Source organism: Salvelinus namaycush, chromosome 12 (assembly GCF_016432855.1).
Source record: "Salvelinus namaycush isolate Seneca chromosome 12, SaNama_1.0, whole genome shotgun sequence".
In the NCBI taxonomy this organism is placed as follows: Eukaryota; Metazoa; Chordata; class Actinopteri; order Salmoniformes; family Salmonidae; genus Salvelinus; species Salvelinus namaycush.
The window spans coordinates 23,831,912-23,854,230 of NC_052318.1; the positions used below are offsets into that span (position 1 = coordinate 23,831,912).

The 22,319-nt window shown below is 42.5% G+C and overlaps 1 protein-coding gene across 1 annotated transcript in view; it reads left to right on the forward strand.

Moving 5' to 3' along the window:
• Positions 1-1,502: 1,502 nt before the first annotated feature.
• Positions 1,503-22,319, forward strand: part of bckdk (branched chain ketoacid dehydrogenase kinase) — a 46,401-nt gene continuing 25,584 nt past the window's right edge. The window contains exons 1-7 of the mRNA XM_039005360.1: positions 1,503-1,904; positions 3,935-4,003; positions 5,778-5,888; positions 11,507-11,554; positions 13,583-13,702; positions 13,823-13,921; positions 16,042-16,115. Of these exons, the coding sequence (XP_038861288.1) occupies positions 1,662-1,904; positions 3,935-4,003; positions 5,778-5,888; positions 11,507-11,554; positions 13,583-13,702; positions 13,823-13,921; positions 16,042-16,115 (764 nt within the window). The 5' untranslated portion in view covers positions 1,503-1,661. The remainder of the gene's footprint in view (positions 1,905-3,934; positions 4,004-5,777; positions 5,889-11,506; positions 11,555-13,582; positions 13,703-13,822; positions 13,922-16,041; positions 16,116-22,319) is intronic.

The following is a 22,319-nucleotide window of genomic DNA, read 5'->3' on the forward strand; positions in this document are numbered from 1 at the left end:
TCCTGGCTGATGTTTTGGTCACTTTTGAATGCTGGCGGTGCTTTCACTCTAGTGGTAGCATGAGACGGAGTCTACAACCCACACAAGTGGCTCAGGTAGTGCAGCTCATCCAGGATGGCACATCAATGCGAGCTGTGGCAAGGTTTGCTGTGTCTGTCAGCGTAGTGTCCAGAGCATGGAGGCGCTACCAGGAGACAGGCCAGTACATCAGGAGACGTGGAGGAGGCCGTAGGAGGGCAACAACCCAGCAGCAGGACCGCTACCTCCGCCTTTGTGCAAGGAGGAGCACTGCCAGAGCCCTGCAAAATGACCTCCAGCAGGCCACAAATGTGCATGTGTCTGCTCAAACGGTCAGAAACAGACTCCATGAGGGTGGTATGAGGGCCCGACGTCCACAGGTGGGGGTTGTGCTTACAGCCCAACACCGTGCAGGACGTTTGGCATTTGCCAGAGAACACCAAGATTGGCAAATTCGCCACTGGCGCCCTGTGCTCTTCACAGATGAAAGCAGGTTCACACGCACACGTGACAGACGTGACAGAGTCTGGAGACGCCGTGGAGAACGTTCTGCTGCCTGCAACATCCTCCAGCATGACCGGTTTGGCGGTGGGTCAGTCATGGTGTGGGGTGGCATTTCTTTGGGGGGCTGCACAGCCCTCCATGTGCTCGCCAGAGGTAGCCTGACTGCCATTAGGTACCGAGATGAGATCCTCAGAGCCCTTGTGAGACCATATGCTGGTGCGGTTGGCCCTGGGTTCCTCCTAATGCAAGACAATGCTAGACCTCATGTGGCTGGAGTGTGTCAGCAGTTCCTGCAAGAGGAAGGCATTGATGCTATGGACTGGCCCGCCCGTTCCCCAGACCTGAATCCAATTGAGCACATCTGGGACATCATGTCTCGCTCCATCCACCAACGCCACGTTGCACCACAGACTGTCCAGGAGTTGGCGGATGCTTTAGTCCATGTCTGGGAGGAGATCCCTCAGGAGACCATCCGCCACCTCATCAGGAGCATGCCCAGGCGTTGTAGGGAGGTCATACAGGCACGTGGAGGCCACACACACTACTGAGACTCATTTTGACTTGTTTTAAGGACATTACATCAAAGTTGGATCAGCCTGTAGTGTGGTTTTCCACTTTAATTTTGAGTGTGACTCCAAATCCAGACCTCCATGGGTTGATAAATTTGATTTCCATTGATCATTTTTGTGTGATTTTGTTGTCAGCACATTCAACTATGTAAAGAAAAAAAGTATTTAATAGAATATTTCATTCATTCAGATCTAGGACGTGTTATTTTAGTGTTCCCTTTATTTTTTTGAGCAGTGTATATATATATAAACATGTTTTATAAACATCCTTTGACATGGAAAAGAACATTGTGTGCTCTTCCTGCTCCCTCAGTAACGTTACCAGTAAATTGTGGGAGTGGAAATACCCTATTCCCGCCTCTCGTCTCTGCGATTGGTTAAACCAACACGTCTTCTGACTAACACTGTTGCAGACTGGTCAATCTCTTCATAAAAAGACCATTCTGTACTCTTCATGAGGCTGTAAGCGTGTTTTAGTGCAAGGGTGACCTAATATAATGGCCTGTTGAGACAGTAAATATTTTAAACAATCTCAGAACAGGACTCTGTTCTTGTTAATTGATTTTCAAAATGCGTCGCAGAGTGACAGGTACTGCGTTTGAGATGCTGGGCTGTGGTGGTACTATCACGAGCCCGAGGGTGAGCAGGCTTTTGCTTGCCCCCATCACGAAAACAATCACCCCCACCTCGACAGACAGCGAAAGATTTCGTTCAACATCTTCAATACAGGGATATACAGAACTGGCACGAGAGAGGTCCAAAACCGTTACGTCGTTTTACAACCAGTCTGCAATCGATGTCTCGGCAGAAAAGGTAAGGAAATTCTGTAAACCAAACTTGCCCATGCAGTACTAAACCGCAGCACTGGCCTTAGGAGCTAGCTAGATTACGTTAGCTAGCTCAGCTAACCAGCGTAAATGGCACCGCTGTAACTAGCTAGCTACAGTAGCTGGTGAGAACACATATGGTTAGCTAGAATCGTTGGTAAGAACGTTTGTAACGTATGTATGTATACACTCGTGCATTGCCTTGGGGTTGATATTCTGCTAGCTAAAGTAGCAAGCAACTGTAACTACCACCATGTGAAATAACAGCAAAAGTGCCAGACTTGATTACGTTATAGCCTAATTTAGGTATTATTAAAATATAGATTTGTTAATTTAACTACCTCGCTAGTATCGTTTGTGATTAGTGGGAGTGAACAACATGGGTATAGACACAAGGGTCAATCCAAGGTCAGTAAATTAACCTCGACAGAAATTAGTCAGGAATGAGGACAGTAAATTCAAAAAGGATAGAAGTAGCATAAGCCAATGTCATGCTACAGATCAAAATAAAAACAAGCTATATATATATATATATATATATATATATATATATATATATATATATATATATATATATATGCAGCACATTTCAGACATGTATTGTATGTGCTTTACAGGGGGGGGGGAATGAGAAGAGAACCTCATATTTACTACACAACAAACATATGATAAAAAAAACTAAAGAATGACACAAACTGAATTTGAGCAAAAATAAAAAAATATTGCTTTTTAAGGTCTCTTTTTTATTATTTTTAAAATATATTTTTTATAAATATGTCCACAGTTTCTGCCCCCTTCAGGTTCTCTGGCAGGCTATTCCAGAGGCTGATAGTTAAAAGGACCTGAGTGACCTACTGGGTACATGTATTGCGGTGCACAATTGTGGATTGATTTAAAACCAATAGAAGAATATTACAATTAATTCTGAAACTCACAGGCAGCCAGTGCATAATGTGTGATCTCTGCCTTGTCTTGGTCAGTACCCGTGCTGCAGGATTCTGTATGTTTTGGAGTTGACCAGACAGGAGAGCATTACAGTAGTAATAAAGCATGGATGAGTCGCTCTGTATCAGCCTGAGAGAAACGGCCGCACCATGGCAATGTTTCTCAGGTGGTAAAAAGCTATTTTGGTCACATTCCTAATGTGTGATTAAAAATGTTGTTCAGAATTTTTTTTTAATAACACCTAGATGTAATTAGTTGTGATTACCATCATACTGAAGGTGACTTGGTAAGGGTTTCTCTCTCTCTCAGTAACACACTGCAATCAGTTACAGTTGAAGCTCACATCCACTACAAGAACATAGTGCTTACCTATGGAACAGTAAGAGGAACTACCATCAGCCTATGCTCAAACCCTACACCCCAACCTGAGCACTCCGTTCTACCATACCTCATGTCTCTTGGCCCTCCCACCCCTATGGGAGGGCATCTCCCGCTCAGCCCAGTCCAAGCTATTCTCTGTCCTGGCACCCCGACGGTGGAACCAACTTGCCCCTGAAGCTAGGACAGCAGAGTCCCTGCCCATCTTCCCAAAACATCTGAAACCCTGCCTCTTCAAACAGTATTTTAAACAATAGTCCATCTCACCTCGACCCTCCCCCCATACACTTAACCAGAACTTGCACTTGACCCCCCCCCCCCCCCATTCTAGCGCTGACTCTACTTACTGACAGCTACGTTATTGAGGGAAAAATGTACTTTCTATGCCTGTGATATGTGGTTGTTCCCTCATTGCTATCTTAAGATGAATGCACTAACTGTAAGTCCCTATGGATAAGAGCGTCTGCTGAATGACTAAAATGTAAAAAATTTGATTGCTGACAGTCACATGCACTTCACATGCCAAAGGTAGAAAATATGTTGTTGGGTAAACTCATTGTTCTTGGGAGATTGGGTTATTGTGTCCGTTATCCGTATCTAATGAAATCACAACAGAGTTGTCTGCTTGTGTCCACTAATATTGTAGGCCTGGTTAAGTGGATTTCTTAAACTGTTTTTCTCCTCTCTCCGCAGGCCTCAGTCCGACTGACACCAGCCACCTTGCTCTACGCTGGGAAGTCTCCAGATGGACACCACATCCTGGTAATTGACCACTCTGTCCAGTCATTGTAGCATATTTTATGGTTATTTCTCATCATATTAGGCCTAATACATGCTTTGTATTCGTGATTGATGACTGCCTTGAAGATTACTTGATAAGTGATATATCTTTATACACACTTTAAAGTGGTCTATAGAGTAAACAATTTGTCCGACATCTGTCTTTTTACCGTATGCTGCTTTACGAATGTCATCTTGCGAGAAGGTTTACATGTAGCACTCTATCACTGGAAATATCATTTGATAAGACTAGAGGTCGACCGATTATGATTTTTCAACGCCGATAACAATTATCGGAGGACCAAAAAAGCCGATACCGATTAATCGGCCGTTTTTAATTTTTTAAAATAAATTTTATATATATATGTGTGTGTGTGTGTAATAATGACTATTACAATAATACTGAATGAACAATGAACACTTATTTTAAATTAATATAATACATAAATAAAATCAATTTAGTCTCAAATAAATAATGAAATGTTCAATTTAGTTTAAATAATGCAAAACACAGTGTTGGAGAAGAAAGTAAAAGTGAAATATGTGCAATGTAAAAAAGCTAATTTTTAAGTTCCTTGCTCAGAACATGAGAACATATGAAAGCTGGTGGTTCCTTTTAACATGAGGAATTATAAAACTATTTCTCTCTATACCATTTGTATTTCATAGACCTTTGACTATTGGATGTTCTTATAGGCACTTTAGTATTGCCAGCCTAATCTCGGGAGTTGATAGGCTTGGAGTCATAAACAGCACTGTGCTTAAGCATTGCGAAAAGCTGCTGGCAAATGGAGGAAAGTGTGTTTCGAATGAATGCTTACGAGCCTGCTGCTGCCTACCGCTGCTCAGACTGCTCTATCAAATATCAAATCATAGACCTAATTATAATAAACACAGAAATACCAGCCTTAGGTCATTAATATGATCAAATCCGGAAACTATAATTTCGAGAAAAAAAAATGTTTATTCTTTCTGTGAAATATGGAACCGTTCTGTATTTTATCTAACGGGGGGCAACCCTAAGTCTAAATATTGCTGTTACATTGCACAACATTCAATGTTATGTCATACTTATGTAAAATTCTGGCAAATTAATTACGGTCTTTGTTAGGAAGAAATGGACTTCACACAGTTCGCAATGAGCCAGGCGACCCAAACTGCTGCATATACCCTGACTCTGCTTACACTGAACGCAACGAGCCAGGCGACCCAAACTGCTGCATATACCCTGACTCTGCTTACACTGAACGCAAGAGAAGTGACACAATTTCAGGCACCGCATTGATTATATGCAACGCACGACAAGCTAGTTGAACTAGTAATATCATCAACCATGTGTAGTTAACTAGTGATTGTTAAGATTGATTGATTTATTAAAAGAACAGTTTAGTGCTAGCTAGCAATTTACCATGGCTTCTTGCAGCTTGCACTCGAGTAACAGATGGATTGCAATATAATTGGTCATAATCGGCATCCAAAAATGACGATTACCGATTGTTATGAAAACTTGAAATTGGCCCTAATTAAACGGCCATTCCGATTATTCAGTCGACCTCTAGATAAGACTATACTACTTTAAATAACCTGGGTCATATCTGAAGATGTCAGATTTTTCTCTGGTGTAAAACCGGTTTGACTGGTAGTGAAGTTCAAAATTCAAGGGGATTCCTTTATTAGCCTAGTCATTGAGATCACTTTGTCTTGCACTGTATTGTCCACGTTGTGTGCGTCTCACCCTTTCATCCTGTGTCTCTAGAGCAGTGCCAAGTACCTGCACAAGGAGTTGCCTGTACGGATCGCCCACCGTATCAAGGGCTTCCGCAGTCTGCCCTTCATCATTGGCTGCAACCCCACCATCCTGCAAGTTGTGAGTTCCTTCTGTTTTATTAATTTCTTCTCTCCCTTTCTCCCTCTTGGTGTTGAGGTCTCTCTCTGATGCTTCTCTCTTTGGCAACATGTCTGGTTTACCTTTCTGGTGTAGTAACGCTCCTTTGCGATTTGCCAGACTTTCGGAACGAGCCTCTCATTCCAATCATTGGACATGTATGGGACAGGAGGGCGCCAGAAACAGCATTGAGTCAGTGCCAATGTGCCGATCAAAATACACTGAGTATACCACACATTAAGAATAGAACTGCTCTTTCCATGAGACTGACCAGGTGCATCCAGGTGATCCCTCATTGATGTCACTTGTTAAATCCAATTCAATCAGTGTAGATGAAGGGGAGGAAACGGGTTAAATAAGTATTTTTAAACCTTGAGCAAATTGAGACAGTTGAGACATGGATTGTGTGTGTGTGCCATTCAGTGTGAATGGGCAAGACAAAATATTTAAATGCCTTTGAACACACCGGTTTGAGTGTCAAGAACTGCAACACTGCTGTGTTTTTTCACGCTCAAGTTTACCATGTGTATCAAGAATGGTCCAACACCCAAAGGACATCCAGCCAACTTGACACAACTGTGGGAAGCATTGGCGTCAACATGGGCCACCACTCCTTTGGAATGCTTTCGACACCTTGTCGAGTCCATGCCTGACATATTGAGGCTGTTCTGAGGGCAAGGGGGGTGCAACTCAATATTAGGAAGGTGCCCCTAATGTTTGATGTACTCGGTGTAGACTGATCTTTGACAGTCATTCATTGAGAATGCACTTGTTACAAAACACTAGAGCTGGGCGATGTGTACAAAAATCCAAATCTCAATAAATTGCTAGAATTGAAGCGATAAACTTAATGTTCTAACTCAGAAAAAAAAGAAACATCCTCTCACTGTCAACTGCGTTTATTTTCAGAAAACTTAACATGTGTAAATATTTGTATGAACATACAAAGATTCAACAACTGAGACATAAACTGAACAAGATTCACAGACATGTGACTAACAGAAATTGAATAATGTGTCCCTGAACAAAGGGGTGGTGTCAAAATCAAAAGTAACAGTCAGTGTCTGGTGTGGCCACCAGCTGCATTAAGTACTGCAGTGCATTTCCTCCTCATGGACTGCACCAGATTTGCCAGTTCTTGCTGTGAGATGTTACCCCACTCTTCCACCAAGGCACCTGCAAGTTCCCAGACATTTCTGGGGGGAATGGCCCTAGCCCTCACCCTACGATCCAACAGTTCCCAGACGTGCTCGATGGGATTGAGATCCGGGCTCTTCGCTGGCCATGGCAGAACACTGACAAGCAGTATGGCTGGTGGAATTGTCATGCTGGAGGGTCATGTCAGGATGAGCCGACAGGAAGGGTACCACATGAGGGAGGAGGATGTCTTCCCTGTAACGCACAGTGTTGAGATTGCCTGCAATGACAACAAGCTCAGTCCGATGATGCTGTGACACACCGCCCCAGACCATGACGGACCCTGCACCTCCAAATCAATCCCGCTCCAGAGTACAGGCCTCGGTGTAACGCTCATTCCTTCAACGATAAACGCGAATCCGACCATCACCCCTAGTGAGACAAAACCGCGACTCGTCAGTGAAGAACACTTTTTGCCACTACTGTCTGGTCCAGTGACGGTGGATTTGTGCCCACAGGTGACGTTGTTGCCGGTGATGTCTGGTGAGGACCTGCCTTACAACAGGCCTACTAGCCCTCAGTCCAGCCTCTCTCAGCCTATTGCGGACAGTCTGAGCACTGATGGAGGGATTGTGCGTTCCTGGTGTAACTCGGCCAGTTGTTGTTGCCATCCTGTACCTGTCCCGCAGGTGTGATGTTCAGCTGTACCTATCCTGTGCAAGTGTTATACGTGGTCTGCCACTGCGAGGACGATCAGATGTCTGTCCTGTCTCCCTGTAGCGCTGTTTTAGGCGTCTCACAGTACAGTAATTGCAATTTATTTCCCTGGCCACATCTGCAGTCCTCATGCCTCCTTGCAGCATGCCTAAGGCACGTTCACGCAGAAGAGCAGGGACCCTGGGCATCTTTCTTTTGGTGTTTTTCAAAGTCAGTAGAAAGGCCTCTTTAGTGTCCTAATTTTCATAACTGTGACCTTAATTGCCTACCGTCTGTAAACTTTTAGTGTCTTAACGACCGTTCCACAGGTGCATGTTCATTAATTGTTTATGGTTCATTGAACAAGCATGGGAAACAGTGTTTAAATCCTTTACAATGAAGATCTGTGAAGTTATTTGGATTTTTACGAATTATCTTTGGAAGACAGGGTCCTGAAAAAGGGACGTTTATTTACAGTTATAACATTAATGTGCACCACAGTTTTTGTTACTATCCGTTAAACTACTGCTACTTGTTTGATGGTTGTAGCCATCAATTGGTCCATTAACAATCACCCATATTGGCAAACTATTTCATTTCAAACTTCACATTTTCTAATATAGGCTACTTATCGTAATGAACAATATTAGCAAAATGCCTGAAATGTATGGTCGGTGTCGATCATTTTCGGTTTATTTTCCCAGCTCTACATAAAACCCTGCTAGCATTTATTTGCTAAGCTGCATCTCTTAGCTTCGTATATTTTGTGTGATTGGCTTCTTAATAAAAAACATGCGCTATCGCACACCCAGAGAAAATTATTTTATTTAGAGGTGCTGACTAATGGCAAATAAAGCTATAAAAATAGTTGCACTGTGTGTTTATTTTTATATATATATATATATATATATATATATATATATATATATAATATATATATATATAATATAAGTCGGAAGTTCACATACACCTTAGTCAAATACATTTAAACAGTTTTTCACAATTCCTGACATTTAATCCAAGTAAAAATTTCCTGTCTTAGGTCAGTTAGGATCACCACTTTAATTTAAGAATGTGAAATGTCAGAATAATAGTAGATAATTATTTATTTCATCAAATTCCCAGTGGGTCAGACGTTTACATACACTCAATTAGTATTTGGTAGCATTGCCTTTAAATTGTTTAACTTGGGTCCAACGTTTTGGGTAGCCTTCCACAAGCTTCCCACAATAAGTTGGGTGAATTTTGGCCCATTCCTCCTGACAGAGCTGGTGTAACTGAGTCAGGTTTATAGGCCTCCTTGCTCGCACACACTTTTTCAGTTCTGCCCACAATTTCTATAGGATTGAGGTCAGGGCTTTGTGATGGCCACTCCAATACCTCGACTTTGTTGTCCTTAAGCCATTTTGCCAAAACTTTGGAAGTATGCTTGGGGGTTGTCCATTTGGAAGACCCATTTGCCACCAAGCTTTAACTTCCTGACTGATGTCTTGATATGTTGCTTCAATATATCCACATAATTTTCCTGTCTCATGATGCCATCTATTTTGTGAAGTGCACCAGTCCCTCCTGCAGCAAAGCACCCCCACAACATGATGCTGCCACCCCTGTGCTTCACGGTTGGGATGGTGTTCTTCGGCTTGCAAGCCTCCCCCTTTTTCCTCCAAACATAACGATGGTCATTATGGCCAACAGTTCTATTTTTGTTTCATCAGACCAGAGGACATTTCTCCAAAAAGTACAATCTTTGTCCCCATGTGCAGTTGCAAACCGTAGTCTGGCTTTTTAATGGCGGTTTCGGAGCAGTGGCTTCTTCCTTGCTGAGCGGCCTTTCAGGTTATGTCTATATGACTCGTTTTACTGTGGATATAGATAATTTCGTACCTGTTTCCTTCAGCATTTTCACAAGGTCCTTTGCTGTTATTCAGGGATTGATTTGCACATTTAGCACCAAATTACGTCAATCTCTAGGAGACAGAACACGTCTCCTTCCTGAGCAGTGTGACGGCTGCATGGTCCCATGGTGTTTATACTTGCGTACTATTGTTTGTACAGATGAACGTGGTACCTTCAGGTATTTGGCATTTGCTCCCAAGGATGAACCAGACTTGTGGAAGTTTACGATTTTTTTTCTGAGGTCTTGGCTGATTTTCTTTTGATTTTCCCATGATGTCAAGCAAAGAGGCACTGAGTTTGAAGGTAAGCCTTGAAATACATCCACAGGTACACCTCCAATTGACTCAAATGATGTCAATTAGCCTATCAGAAGCTTCTAAAACCATTACTTTTTCTGGAATTTTCCAAGCTGTGTAAAGGCACAGTCAACTTAGTACATGTAAACTTCTGACCCACTGGAATTGTGATACAGTAAAATAATCTGTCTCTAAACAATTGTTGTAAAAATGACTTGTGTCATGCACAATGTAGATATCCAAACCGACTTGCCAAAACTAGAGTTTGTTAATAAGACATTTGTGGAGTGGTAAAAAACGAGTATTAATGACTCCAACCTAAGTGTATGTAAACTGTGTGTGTGTATATATAACTCCCAGTAAATCACACTCTTTATTATGTAACAAACAATGGCCCCTCACTCTATGCCTGTGGAATTGTAATCAATTCAAGTAAGTCATTAGTCTATCAGCATACAACATTCTGGCTTGAGAACTAAAAGTTATTCTATAGAGCTAGAGTTGATGGGCCATCTGTGACATTGGAGGTTTTCCTTTGTTCTCTAGCTGCCATGTGCAGTGTTAAGCTTTTTCTACTCCTCCCTCTGTCCTCTCCTCCCTTCCCATGGCCTATTTACCTCATCTAAGCGTATTTAAAATGGATGAACTTTTACCTAGATTTTTCTCCCACAGCACCGAGGTGCTGTTGTGTAATGAAATGGTGCCTGGAATGTGTCGTAAAGAAGCATGTATTGTCTCAGAATATTCTCCTTCCAACTAATAAATAAGAATAGCAAACATTTGTGTGGGGTATTTCATATTAGTAGTTTCGACACTCTTACCAACAACTCATAACCAGTGATTCACAAATGACTGTACATAATTATTTTTAATACATATATTTTTTTAAAGATGTGGTAATATTATCCATTCACTCAAACAACTTGTCAGACTCCAGCCACCCTAGTCATAGACTGTTCTCTCTTACTGCACGGCAAGTGGTACCGAGGCTTCTAAATAGCTTCTACCCCCAAGCCATAACTACTGAACATCTAGTCAAATGGCTACCCAGACTATTTGCAGTGCCCCCCTTCACCCACTCTTTTCACTACTGCTACTTTCTGTTGTCATCTATGCATAGTCACTTTAATAACTCTATCTACATGTACATACTACCTCAAATAACCGATGCCCCCGCACATTGACTCTGTATCGGTACCTCCCTGTATATAGTCTCACTATTGTTATTTCACTGCTGCTCTTTAATTACTTGTTACTTTTTTATCCCTTATTCTTATCTGTATTTTTTTGAAACTGTATTGTTGTTTAGGGGCTCGTAAGTAAGCATTTTATTGTAAGGGCTACACCTGTTGTATTTGGCGCATGTGACTAATACAATTTGATTGGAACTAGTCAGGATTTAAGCAGTTGTGCATTTGAGACATATTGGAAGACTAGGCTATATCCTCTTAAACATCCTCTCTGTTCTTGGACTGTAGGCCAGGACACCATGGGATGTGTTGAGGCCCACTTATGGGGGCATGGGAGGAGGGGAAATTCTAATCAACACCCCTTGTCTATTTCCCTCTCCTGCAGCATGAGCTCTACATTCGAGCCTACCACGTGTTGAGTGACTTCCCAGCAGTGAGTATTCACGAACAGCCACACAGAGAGGGGTTGGGTTGGCCAAGTTCAAGTGCTTGACCACCAGGGCTTCCATATTTCTCTGTCGCAGTTTCTGTGGAGCTGGAGAGGCTGTCAGACTGGCATGCATGCAACTCCTACTGGCTGACTAATGTATTTGTCTGAAAGTGTCATTGCTTGGCTGAAAAGTATAGTATTTTGAATGGATATTTTGATTCTATAACGGCAAGAATAGCAACAAATACAGCTGAGATAACAATGACCACTTAAGTTGAAGAAAACATGAGTCACTGTCATTTCCAAATTTGTTTCCCCTTTCCAAGAAAAGTAGTACATACAGAGGATATATATACAGAGGATGGCAACTTCTTGACTACAGTGTCTTCGGAAAGTGTACAGACCCCTAGACCTTCTCTCAATTTTGTTATGTTACAGCCTTTATTCTAAAAATTCCTCAGCAATCTACACACACTACCCCATAATGAGAAAGCCAAAACAGGTGTACAATTTTCTTTTTTAGCAAATGTATAAAAAAAATAAAAAATAAGCCGTTTTTATTTACGTGAGTATTCAGACCCTTTCCTATGGGACTCGAAATTGAACACAGGTGCATCCTGTTTCCATTAATCATCCTTGATGTTTCTACAAATTCAATTGATTAGACATGATTTGGAAAGGCACACACCTGTCTATATAAGGTCCCACGGTTGACAGTGCATGTCAGAGCAAAAACAAAGCCATGAGGTCGAAGGATTTGTCCGTAGAGCTCAGAGACAGGATTGTGTCTAGGCACAGATCGGGGGAAGGGTAGCAAAAAATGTCTGCAGGATTGAAGGTCCCCAAGAACAGTGGCATCCATCATTCTTAAATGGAAGAAGTTTGGAACCACCAAGACTCTTCCAAGAGCTGGCCACCCGGCCAAACTGAGCAATCGGGGGTGAAGGGCCTTGGTCAGGGAGGTGACCAAGAACCCGATGGTCACTCTGACAGAGCTCCAGAGTTCCTCTGTGGAGATGGGAGAACCTTCCAGAAGGACAACCATCTCTGCAGCACTCCAATCAGGCCTTTATGGTAGAGTGGCCAGATAGAAGCCACTCCTCAGTAAAAGTTTGCATAAAGGCACCTAAAGACTCTCAGACCTTGAGAAACAAGATTCTCTCGTCCGATGAAACCAAAATTGAACTCTTTGGCCTGAATGCCAAGGATCATGTGTGGAGGAAACCTGGCACCATCCTTACAGTGAAGCATGGTGGTGGCAGCATCATGCTCTGTGGATGTTTTTCAGACTAGTCAGGATCGAGGCAAAGATGAACAGAGCCTGCTCCAGAGTGCTCAGGTTCGCTTTCAAACAGGACAACGACCCTAAGCACACAGACAAGACAACGCAGGAGTTGCTTTGGGACAAGTCTCTGAATGTCCTTGAGTGGCCCAGCCAGAGCCCAGACTTGAACCCAATTGAACATCTTTCGAGAGACCTGAAAATAGCTGTGCAGCAATGCTCCCCATCCAACCTGACAGAGCTTGAGAGGATCTGCAGAGAAGAATGGGAGACACTCCCTAAATACAGATGTACCAAGCTTGTAGCCTCATACTCAAGAAGACTCGAGTCTGTAATCGTTGCCAAAGGTGCTTCAACAAAGTACTGAGTAAAGGGTCTGAATATTTATGTAACTGTGATATTTCAGTTTTATTTTTCATACATCTGCAAAAAAAATTAGACCTATTTTTGCTTTGTCATTATTGGGTATTGTGTGTTTATTTTTTTTCCCTCAAACAATTTTAGAATAAGGCTGTAACGTAACAAAGTGAAGGGGTCTGAATACTTTCCGAATGCACTGTATATTCAGTTATTTTTAATGGTTGTATGGGTGTGTATGTATATTAACAGTTGATTCCAGCCCGTTCTGTAAGTGAATTTTACTCTAGTGGAGAAATTGTCCAATTTATCTGATAGGAATGGAATTCATCTCAACTCTGATTTTGATAATGGTCAGATTTGATCTGATTTCACTCTGCATCGTCTGTCAGATCAAGGACCAGGAGATGGAGGCTCGCTACAGTAAGCTGGTGCAGCAGCTCCTGGACGACCACAAGGACGTAGTAACTCTGCTGGCCGAAGGCTTCAGGGAGTGTCGGAGGCACATTCAGGTAATGGCCATATGTAGATATTCTAAGTTGGTTATTGGAACTGTGTGTTTTGTAATGTGACTGTAGGTTTTAAAGAATGGTGTATTCCTGGCCTTAAGAGTGTGTGTATTTATGTTCCAGGATGAGACCCTGGTCCGTAACTTCCTGGACACCACCCTCACCTCCCGCCTGGGGATCCGGATGTTGGCGACACACCACCTTGCCCTGCATGAAGAAAACGTATGTCTCGCATCCACCTTCTAGTCGTTAATTGCTAACAGATGAAAAACTGTTATTATTGAGGAAAGGAACGTGTATGGTATTATTACAGCGGGGAGAACAAGTATTTGATACACTGCCGATTTTGCAGGTTTTCCTACTTACAAAGCATGTAGAGGTCTGTAATTTTTATCATAGGTACACTTCAACTGTGAGACGGAATCTAAAACAAAAATCCAGAAAATCACATTGTATGATTTTTAAGTAATTCATTTGCATTTTATTGCATGACATAAGTATTTGATACATCAGAAAAGCAGAACTTAATATTTGGTACAGAAACCTTTGTTTGCAATTACAGAGATCATACGTTTCCTGTAGTTCTTGACCAGGTTTGCACACACTGCAGCAGGGATTTTGGCCCACTCCTCCATACAGACCTTCTCCAGATCCTTCAGGTTTCGGGGCTGTCGCTGGGCAATACGGACTTTCAGCTCCCTCCAAAGATTTTCTATTGGGTTCAGGTCTGGAGACTGGCTAGGCCACTCCAGGACCTTGAGATGCTTCTTACGGAGCCACTCCTTAGTTGCCCTGGCTGTGTGTTTCGGGTCGTTGTCATGCTGGAAGACCCAGCCACGACCCATCTTCAATGCTCTTACTGAGGGAAGGAGGTTGTTGGCCAAGATCTCGCGATACATGGCCCCATCCATCCTCCCCTCAATACGGTGCAGTCGTCCTGTCCCCTTTGCAGAAAAGCATCCCCAAAGAATGATGTTTCCACCTCCATGCTTCACGGTTGGGATGGTGTTCCTGGGGTTGTACTCATCCTTCTTCTTCCTCCAAACACGGCGAGTGGAGTTTAGACCAAAAAGCTCTATTTTTGTCTCATCAGACCACATGACCTTCTCCCATTCCTCCTCTGGATCATCCAGATGGTCATTGGCAAACTTCAGACGGGCCTGGACATGCGCTGGCTTGAGCAGGGGGACCTTGCGTGCGCTGCAGGATTTTAATCCATGACGGCGTAGTGTGTTACTAATGGTTTTCTTTGAGACTGTGGTCCCAGCTCTCTTCAGGTCATTGACCAGGTCCTGCCGTGTAGTTCTGGGCTGATCCCTCACCTTCCTCATGATCATTGATGCCCCACGAGGTGAGATCTTGCATGGCGCCCCAGACCGAGGGTGATTGACTGTCATTTTGAACTTCTTCCATTTTCTAATAATTGCGCCAACAGTTGTTGCCTTCTCACCAAGCTGCTTGCCTATTGTCCTGTAGCCCATCCCAGCCTTGTGCAGGTCTACAATTTTATCCCTGATGTCCTTACACAGCTCTCTGGTCTTGGCCATTGTGGAGAGGTTGGAATCTGTTTGATTGAGTGTGTGGACAGGTGTCTTTTATACAGGTAACGAGTTCAAACAGGTGCAGTTAATACAGGTAATGAGTGGAGAACAGGAGGGCTTCTTAAAGAAAAACTAACAGGTCTGTGAGAGCCGGAATTCTTACTGGTTGGTAGGTGATCAAATACTTATGTCATGCAATAAAATGCAAATGAATTACTTAAAAATCATACAATGTGATTTTCTGGATTTTTGTTTTAGATTCCGTCTCTCACAGTTGAAGTGTACCTATGATAAAAATTACAGACCTCTACATGCTTTGTAAGTAGGAAAACCTGCAAAATCGGCAGTGCATCAAATACTTGTTCTCCCCACTGTATATGTATCTTCTTTTTAACCCTTTTTGGGGGGTAGGCACAACAGGCGGTGGTCAGGATGATGAAGCATATTTGCCAGGTCTGGAGACTCCCTGACTCAGGGTAGCAGTGTGTTAGTTAGCTGCCTAGTACCAGATACTCCTGCCAAGATATATGCTTTTGTTACCCAACAACACTTAGGCCTAAATCTCTCACGCTATTTGTTGTAATCCACTCCTTTCACAGCTCAGACCTGGTTTCTTTCTGAAACATTGGTCAAATGACTGTTTACTGTTTTGTGAGATTACTTGTCCTATTATGCTAATACATTCTGGCTATTGAACAACATTGCGCATTGACCTGAAATTTGGCAAACCATCCTCTGTTTAGCATGTCAGTAATAAAGCTTGTGCATCTCCTCTTGTATACCTTTCATCTTTCTTTGCAGCCTGATTTTGTGGGCATCATCTGCAGGCGACTTTCCCCCAAAAAGATAATTGAGAAATGGGTTGATTTTGCAAGGTGAGTGGTGTGTTTCGTTACCTTATTGTTGGTTTAGAATAATCTCACTACTTCTGGGTTAGAACATGCAGTTGACATACACTTAGGTTGGAGTCATTAACTCGTTTTTCAACCACTCTACAAATTTCTTGTTAACAAACTATAGTTTTGGCAAGTCGGTTAGGACATCGACTTTGTGCATGGCACAAGTAATTTTTCCAACAATTGTTTAGAGACAGATTATTTCACTGTATCACAATTCCAGTGGGTCAGAAGTTTACATGCATTAAGTTGACTGTGCCTTTAAACAGCTCGGAAAATTCCAGGAAATTATGTCATGGCTTTAGAAGCTTCTGATAGGCTAATTGACATCATTTGAGTCAATTGGAGGTGCACCTTTGGATGTATTTCAAGGCCTACCTTCAAACTCAGTGCCTCTTTGTTTGACATCATGGGAAAATTTTTAAAAAATCAGCCAAGACCTCTGGGGAAAAAAATTGTAGACCTCCACAAGTCTGGTTCATCCTTGGGAGCAACTTCCAAATGCCTGAAGGTACCATGTTCATCTGTACAAACAATAGTACGCAAGTATAAACACCATGGGACCATGCAGCCGTCATACCGCTTAGGAAGGAGACGCGTTCTGTCTCCTAGAGATGAACGTATTTTGGTGTGAAAAGCGAAAATCAATCCCAGAACAGCAGCAAAGGACCCTGTGAAGACGCTGGAGGAAACGGGTACAAAAGTATCTATATCCACAGTAAACGAGTCCTATATTGACATAACCTGAAAGGCCGCTCAGCAAGGAAGAAGCCACTGTTCCAAAACCACCATAAAAAATCCAGACTACAGTTTGCAACTGCACATGGGGACAAAGATCGTACTTTGGTCTGATGAAACAAAAATTAGAACTGTTTGGCCATAATGACCATCGTTATGTTTGGAGGAAAAAGGGGGAGGCTTGCAAGCCGAAGAACACCATCCCAATCGTGAAGCACGGGGGTGGCAGCATCATGTTGTGGGGGTGCTTTGCTGCAGGAGAGACTGGTGCACTTCACAAAATAGATGGCATCATGAGGCAGGAAAATTGTGGATATATTGAAGCAACATATCAAGACATCAGTCAGGAAGCTAAAGCTTGGTGGCAATGGGTCTTCCAAATGAACAATGACCCCAAGCATACTTCCAAAGTTGTGGCTAAATGGCTTAAGGACAACACAGTCAAGATATTGGAGTGGCCATCACAAAGCCCTAACCTCAATCCTATAGAAAATTTGTGGGCAGAACTGAAAAAGTGTGTGCGAGCAAGGAGGCCTACAAACCTGACTCAGTTACACCAGCTCTGTCAGTAGGAATGGGCCAAAATTCACCCAACTTATTGTGGGAAGCTTGTGGAAGGCTACCCAAAACGTTGGACCCAAGTTAAACAATTTAAAGGCAATGCTACCAAATACTAATTGAGTGTATGTAAACTTCTGACCCACTGGGAATGTGATGAAGAAAGAAAAGCTGAAATAAATCATTCTCTACTATTATACTGACATTTCACATTCTTAAAATAAAGTGGTGATCCTAAGTAACGTAAGACAGGGAATTTTTTTTCTGATTACATGTCAGGAGTTGTGAAACTGAGTTTAAATGTATTTGGTTAAGGTGTATGTGAACTTCCGACTTCAACTGTATATGGGCCTTTTGTTCCACCTTGTCTGTTAACAACTGCATTAATGCAGGTTTTGATTACATTTGACTAGGAGACTATATAGGTTGCTAAAATACATCGACTTCTAACAAACATCCCATTGCCTACAATTTATTTAGCATTTCAGTTCCACTTGAGAGGAGTTTATGCTAAAATAAACAACTGGAGAAGGGGCAAGGACAAAAGCAAAATAAGATGGGCAGCCCGGCAGACAATCCTGTCTAGTGATCCCTCAAGACAATTTGATTTGCATTGCAATTGTTTTGAAATAGAAAAAACACCCCATTTACAGTACCCATAGATATCAATACTAGCATCATAAAAAATGTTTATTTTGCCTTATGAAAGACATGGTAGCAGTTCATTTGAAAAGATAAAAGGTTGTCATCAAATGTCATAGTAAGGTGCAGAGCGTTCGATTTGCTTGCTGGGGGGCAGGGAGACCCCAGCTCTACTAAATGTAAAAACATTTTGGTTGTAATATGAGCACCTCTTGAAGAGCAAATCAGAACTTCTGATGTGTTATTACCTACCCTTACCACTTGGGGGCGGCCTGTCGAAGTCCATGATCCAGTTGCAGAGGGAGGCGTTTAGTACCAGGGTCCTTAGCTTCGTGATGAGCTTTGCGGGCACTATGGTGTTGAACGCTCAATGAATAGCATTCTCACATAGGTGTTCCTTTTGTCCAGGCGGGAAAGGGCAGTGTGGAGTGGAATTGAGATTGTATCATCTGTTGGGGCGGTATGCAAATTGGAGTGGGTCTAGGGTTTCTGGGATGATGTTGTTGATGTGAGCCATGACCAGCCTTTCAAAGCGCTTTATGGCTACAGATGTGAGTGCTACGGGTCGGTAGTCATTTAGGCAGGTTACCTTAGTCCCTGTGCCCAAGAATACTATGGCGGTCTGCTTGAAACATGTTGGTATTACAGACTCAGACAGGGAGAGGTTGAAAAATATCAGTGAAGATGTGCTCGGAGTACACGTCCTGGTAATCCGTCTGGCCCTGCGGCTTTGTGAATGTTGACCTCAACGTGATCAAGACAAAGGAGATGATTGTGAACTACAGGAAAATGAGGACCGAGCACGCCCCCATTCTCATCGACGGGGCTGTAGTGGAGCAGGTTGAGAGCTTCAAGTTCCTTGGCGGTCACATCACTAACATGGTCCAAGCAACCAGGACCGTCATGAAGAGGGCTCGAAAACCTTTTCCCCCTCAGGAGACTGAAAAGATTTGGCATGGGTCCTCAGATCCTCAAAAGGTTTTACAGCTGCACCATCGAGAGCATCCTGACTGGTTGCATCACTGTCTGGTATGGCAACTGCTCGGCCTCTGACCGCAAGGCACACCAGCCACCCAAGTCATAGATTGTTCTTTCTGCTACCACACGGCAAGCGGTACCGGAGCGCCATGTCTAGGTCCAAGAGGCTCCTAAATAGCTTCTACCCCCAAGTCATAAGACTTCTGAACAGTTAATAAAATGGCTACCCAGACTATTTGCACTGCCTCCCCCCTCTTTACGCTACTGCTATTCTCTGTTATTATCTATGCATAGTCACTTTAATAACTCTACCTACAGTTGTGGCCAAAAGTTTTGAGTGACACAAATATTCATTTTCACAGTCTGCTGCCTCAGTTTGTATGATGGCAATTTGCATATACTTCAGAATGTTTTGAAGAGTGATCAGATGAATTGCAAAGTCCCTCTTTGCCATCAAATTAACTGAATCCCCAAAAAACATTTCCACTGCATTTCATCCCTGCCAGAAAAGGACCAGCTGACATGTCAGTGATTCTCTCGTTAACACAGGTGTGAGTGTTGATGAGCACAAGGCTGGAGATCACTCTGTCATGCTGATTTGAGTTTGAATAACAGACTGGAAGCTTCAAAAGGAGGGTGGTGCTTGGAATCATTGTTCTTCCTCTGTCAACCTTGGTTACCTGCACGGAAACACATGCCGTCATCATAGCTTTGCACAAAAAGGGCTTCACAGGCAAGGATATTGCTGCCAGTAAGATTGCACCTAAATCAACCATTTATCAGATCATCAAGAACTTCAAGGAGAGCGGTTCAATTGTTGTGAAGAAGGCTTCAGGGTGCCCAAGAAAGTCCAGCAAGCGCCAGGACCGTCCCCTAAAGTTGATTCAGCTGCGGGATCGGGGCACCACCAGTGCAGAGCTTGCTCAGGAATGGCAGCAGGCAGGTGTGAGTGCAACTGCACGCACAGTGAGGCGAAGACTTTTGGAGGATGGCCTGGTGTCAAGAAGGGCAGCAAAGAAGACACTTCTCTCCAGGAAAAACATCAGGGACAGACTGATATTCTGCAAAAGGTACAGGGATTGGCCTGCTGAGGACTGGGGTAAAGTCATTTTCTCTGAATCCCCTTTCTGATTGTTTGGGGCATCTGGAAAAAAGCTTGTCCGGAGAAGACAAGGTGAGCGCTACCATCAGTCCTGTGTCATGCCAACAGTAACGCATCCTGAGACCATCATGTGTGGGGTTGCTTCTCAGCCAAGGGAGTGGGCTCACTCACAATTTTGCCTAAGAACACAGCCATGAATAAAAAATGGTACCAACACATCCTCCGAGCAACTTCTCTCAACCATCCAGGAACAGTTTGGTGATGAACAATGCCTTTTCCAGCATGATGGAGCACCTTGCCATAAGGCAAAAGTGATAACTAAGTGTCTCGGGGAACAAAACATCGATATTTTGGGTCCATGGCCAGGAAACTCCCCAGACCTTAATCCCATTGAGAATTTGTGGTCAATACTGAAGAGGCTGGTGGACAAACAAAAACCCACAAATTCTAAGCTTTGATTATGCAAGAATGGGCTGCCATCAGTCAGGATGTAGCCCAGAAGTTAATTGACAGCATGCCAGGGCGGATTGCAGAGGTCTTGAAAAAGAAGGGTCAACACTGGAAATATTGACTCTTTGCATCAACTTCATGTAATTGTCAATAAAAGCCTTTGACACTTATGAAATGCTTGTAATTATACTTCAGTATTCCATAGTAACATCTGACAAAAATATCTAAAGACACTGAAGCAGCAAATATTTGTGTCTCTCAAAACTTTTAGCCACGACTGTACATGTACATATTACCTTGACACCGGTGCCCCCGCACATTGACTCTGTACCGGTACCCCCTGTATATAGCCCCGCTGTTATTTACTGCTGCTTTTTAATAGTGTAATTTTCTTATCTTTTTTTTTTTATAGGTATTTTCTTAACTGCATTGTTGTTTTAAGGGCTTATAAGTAAGCATTTTACTGTAAGGTCTGTTGTATTCGGTGCATGTGACAAATAAAATGTGATTCCTTGCAAAACAATTGTGCAAGTTTAGCTCTATCATAGTTATTTTTCTAAGATGTTGGGGTTATAAGCTGATGTATAGAATGGTTTTAAGATGGTCATACCATGGGTCATTTAGCTATTTGATATCGAATTTTAGGACCCCTTTGGTGTTTTTTGTCCATTTTAAAATGTTGTCAAATTGATCAGAAATACAGTGTAGACATTGTTAATGTTGTAAATGACTATTGTAGCTGGAAACAGCTTTTTTTTTTAAACAGTTTTTTTTATTGGAATTTCACAATTTTCACCCATATTAAGAGATACAACAACAGAGACAAAGCAAAAAAACACACACAAAAAAACAGCACTCGCCTACGCATACCTGCGCATATACATACACATACACACATATACGCACACCATTTTCCTCTTCCCGCTTCTCACCCTATCCCCATCATTGCGTCTCTCAATACATACATTTTAAACAAACTTACAAACAGAAATTAAACAAAAAAGCTCAGTTTAAACTAAGAAGTTAGGTTCCACACATGGAACATAGTGTAATTCTGAATACATAGATCACCACCATTCTAAGAGAATCCTTGCAGCATAATAGCTGATACCTCAGGTTCTAGGTAATTTAGATAGGGTTCCCATACTTTGTAGAACTGATCTGTTTTAGAATGCAATGTACATGTCAGATATTCCAGAGGCACCCATTCAAAAAGTATCTTATGCCAATCTTTAATAGAAGGAACCTTATCACTAATCCACCGTAAAAGGATGTTTTTCCTTGCTGCAAAGGTAAGGATGTTGTAAAACCTCCTCTTACTCACAGAAGTAACATGCCTACTAGGGAGACCCAACAGTAAAGAAACTGGGTCCAATTCTAGATCAACCCCTAGGATCTTTTCAATTTCTTGCAGAACACCAGACCAGTATCTTTGTATTTTGGTACATGACCATAAACAATGTGTTAGGGTGCCTGTATCAGTTTTGCATTTAAGACACCGAGGAGAAGAGGAAGATGGGCTAAAGGCATGTCTGCGATTTGGGGATATATGCAATCTGTGTATTATTCTTAATTGGATTGCTCTAGTACGATTACATAGATATTGTTTTTGCATATATAGATATTGTTTTTGCATATCTCCAAATGTCCTCCCACATCTCTTCGTCAATAGTAACAGACAATTCTTTCTCCCACACTTGTTTCACCCTCTGTGT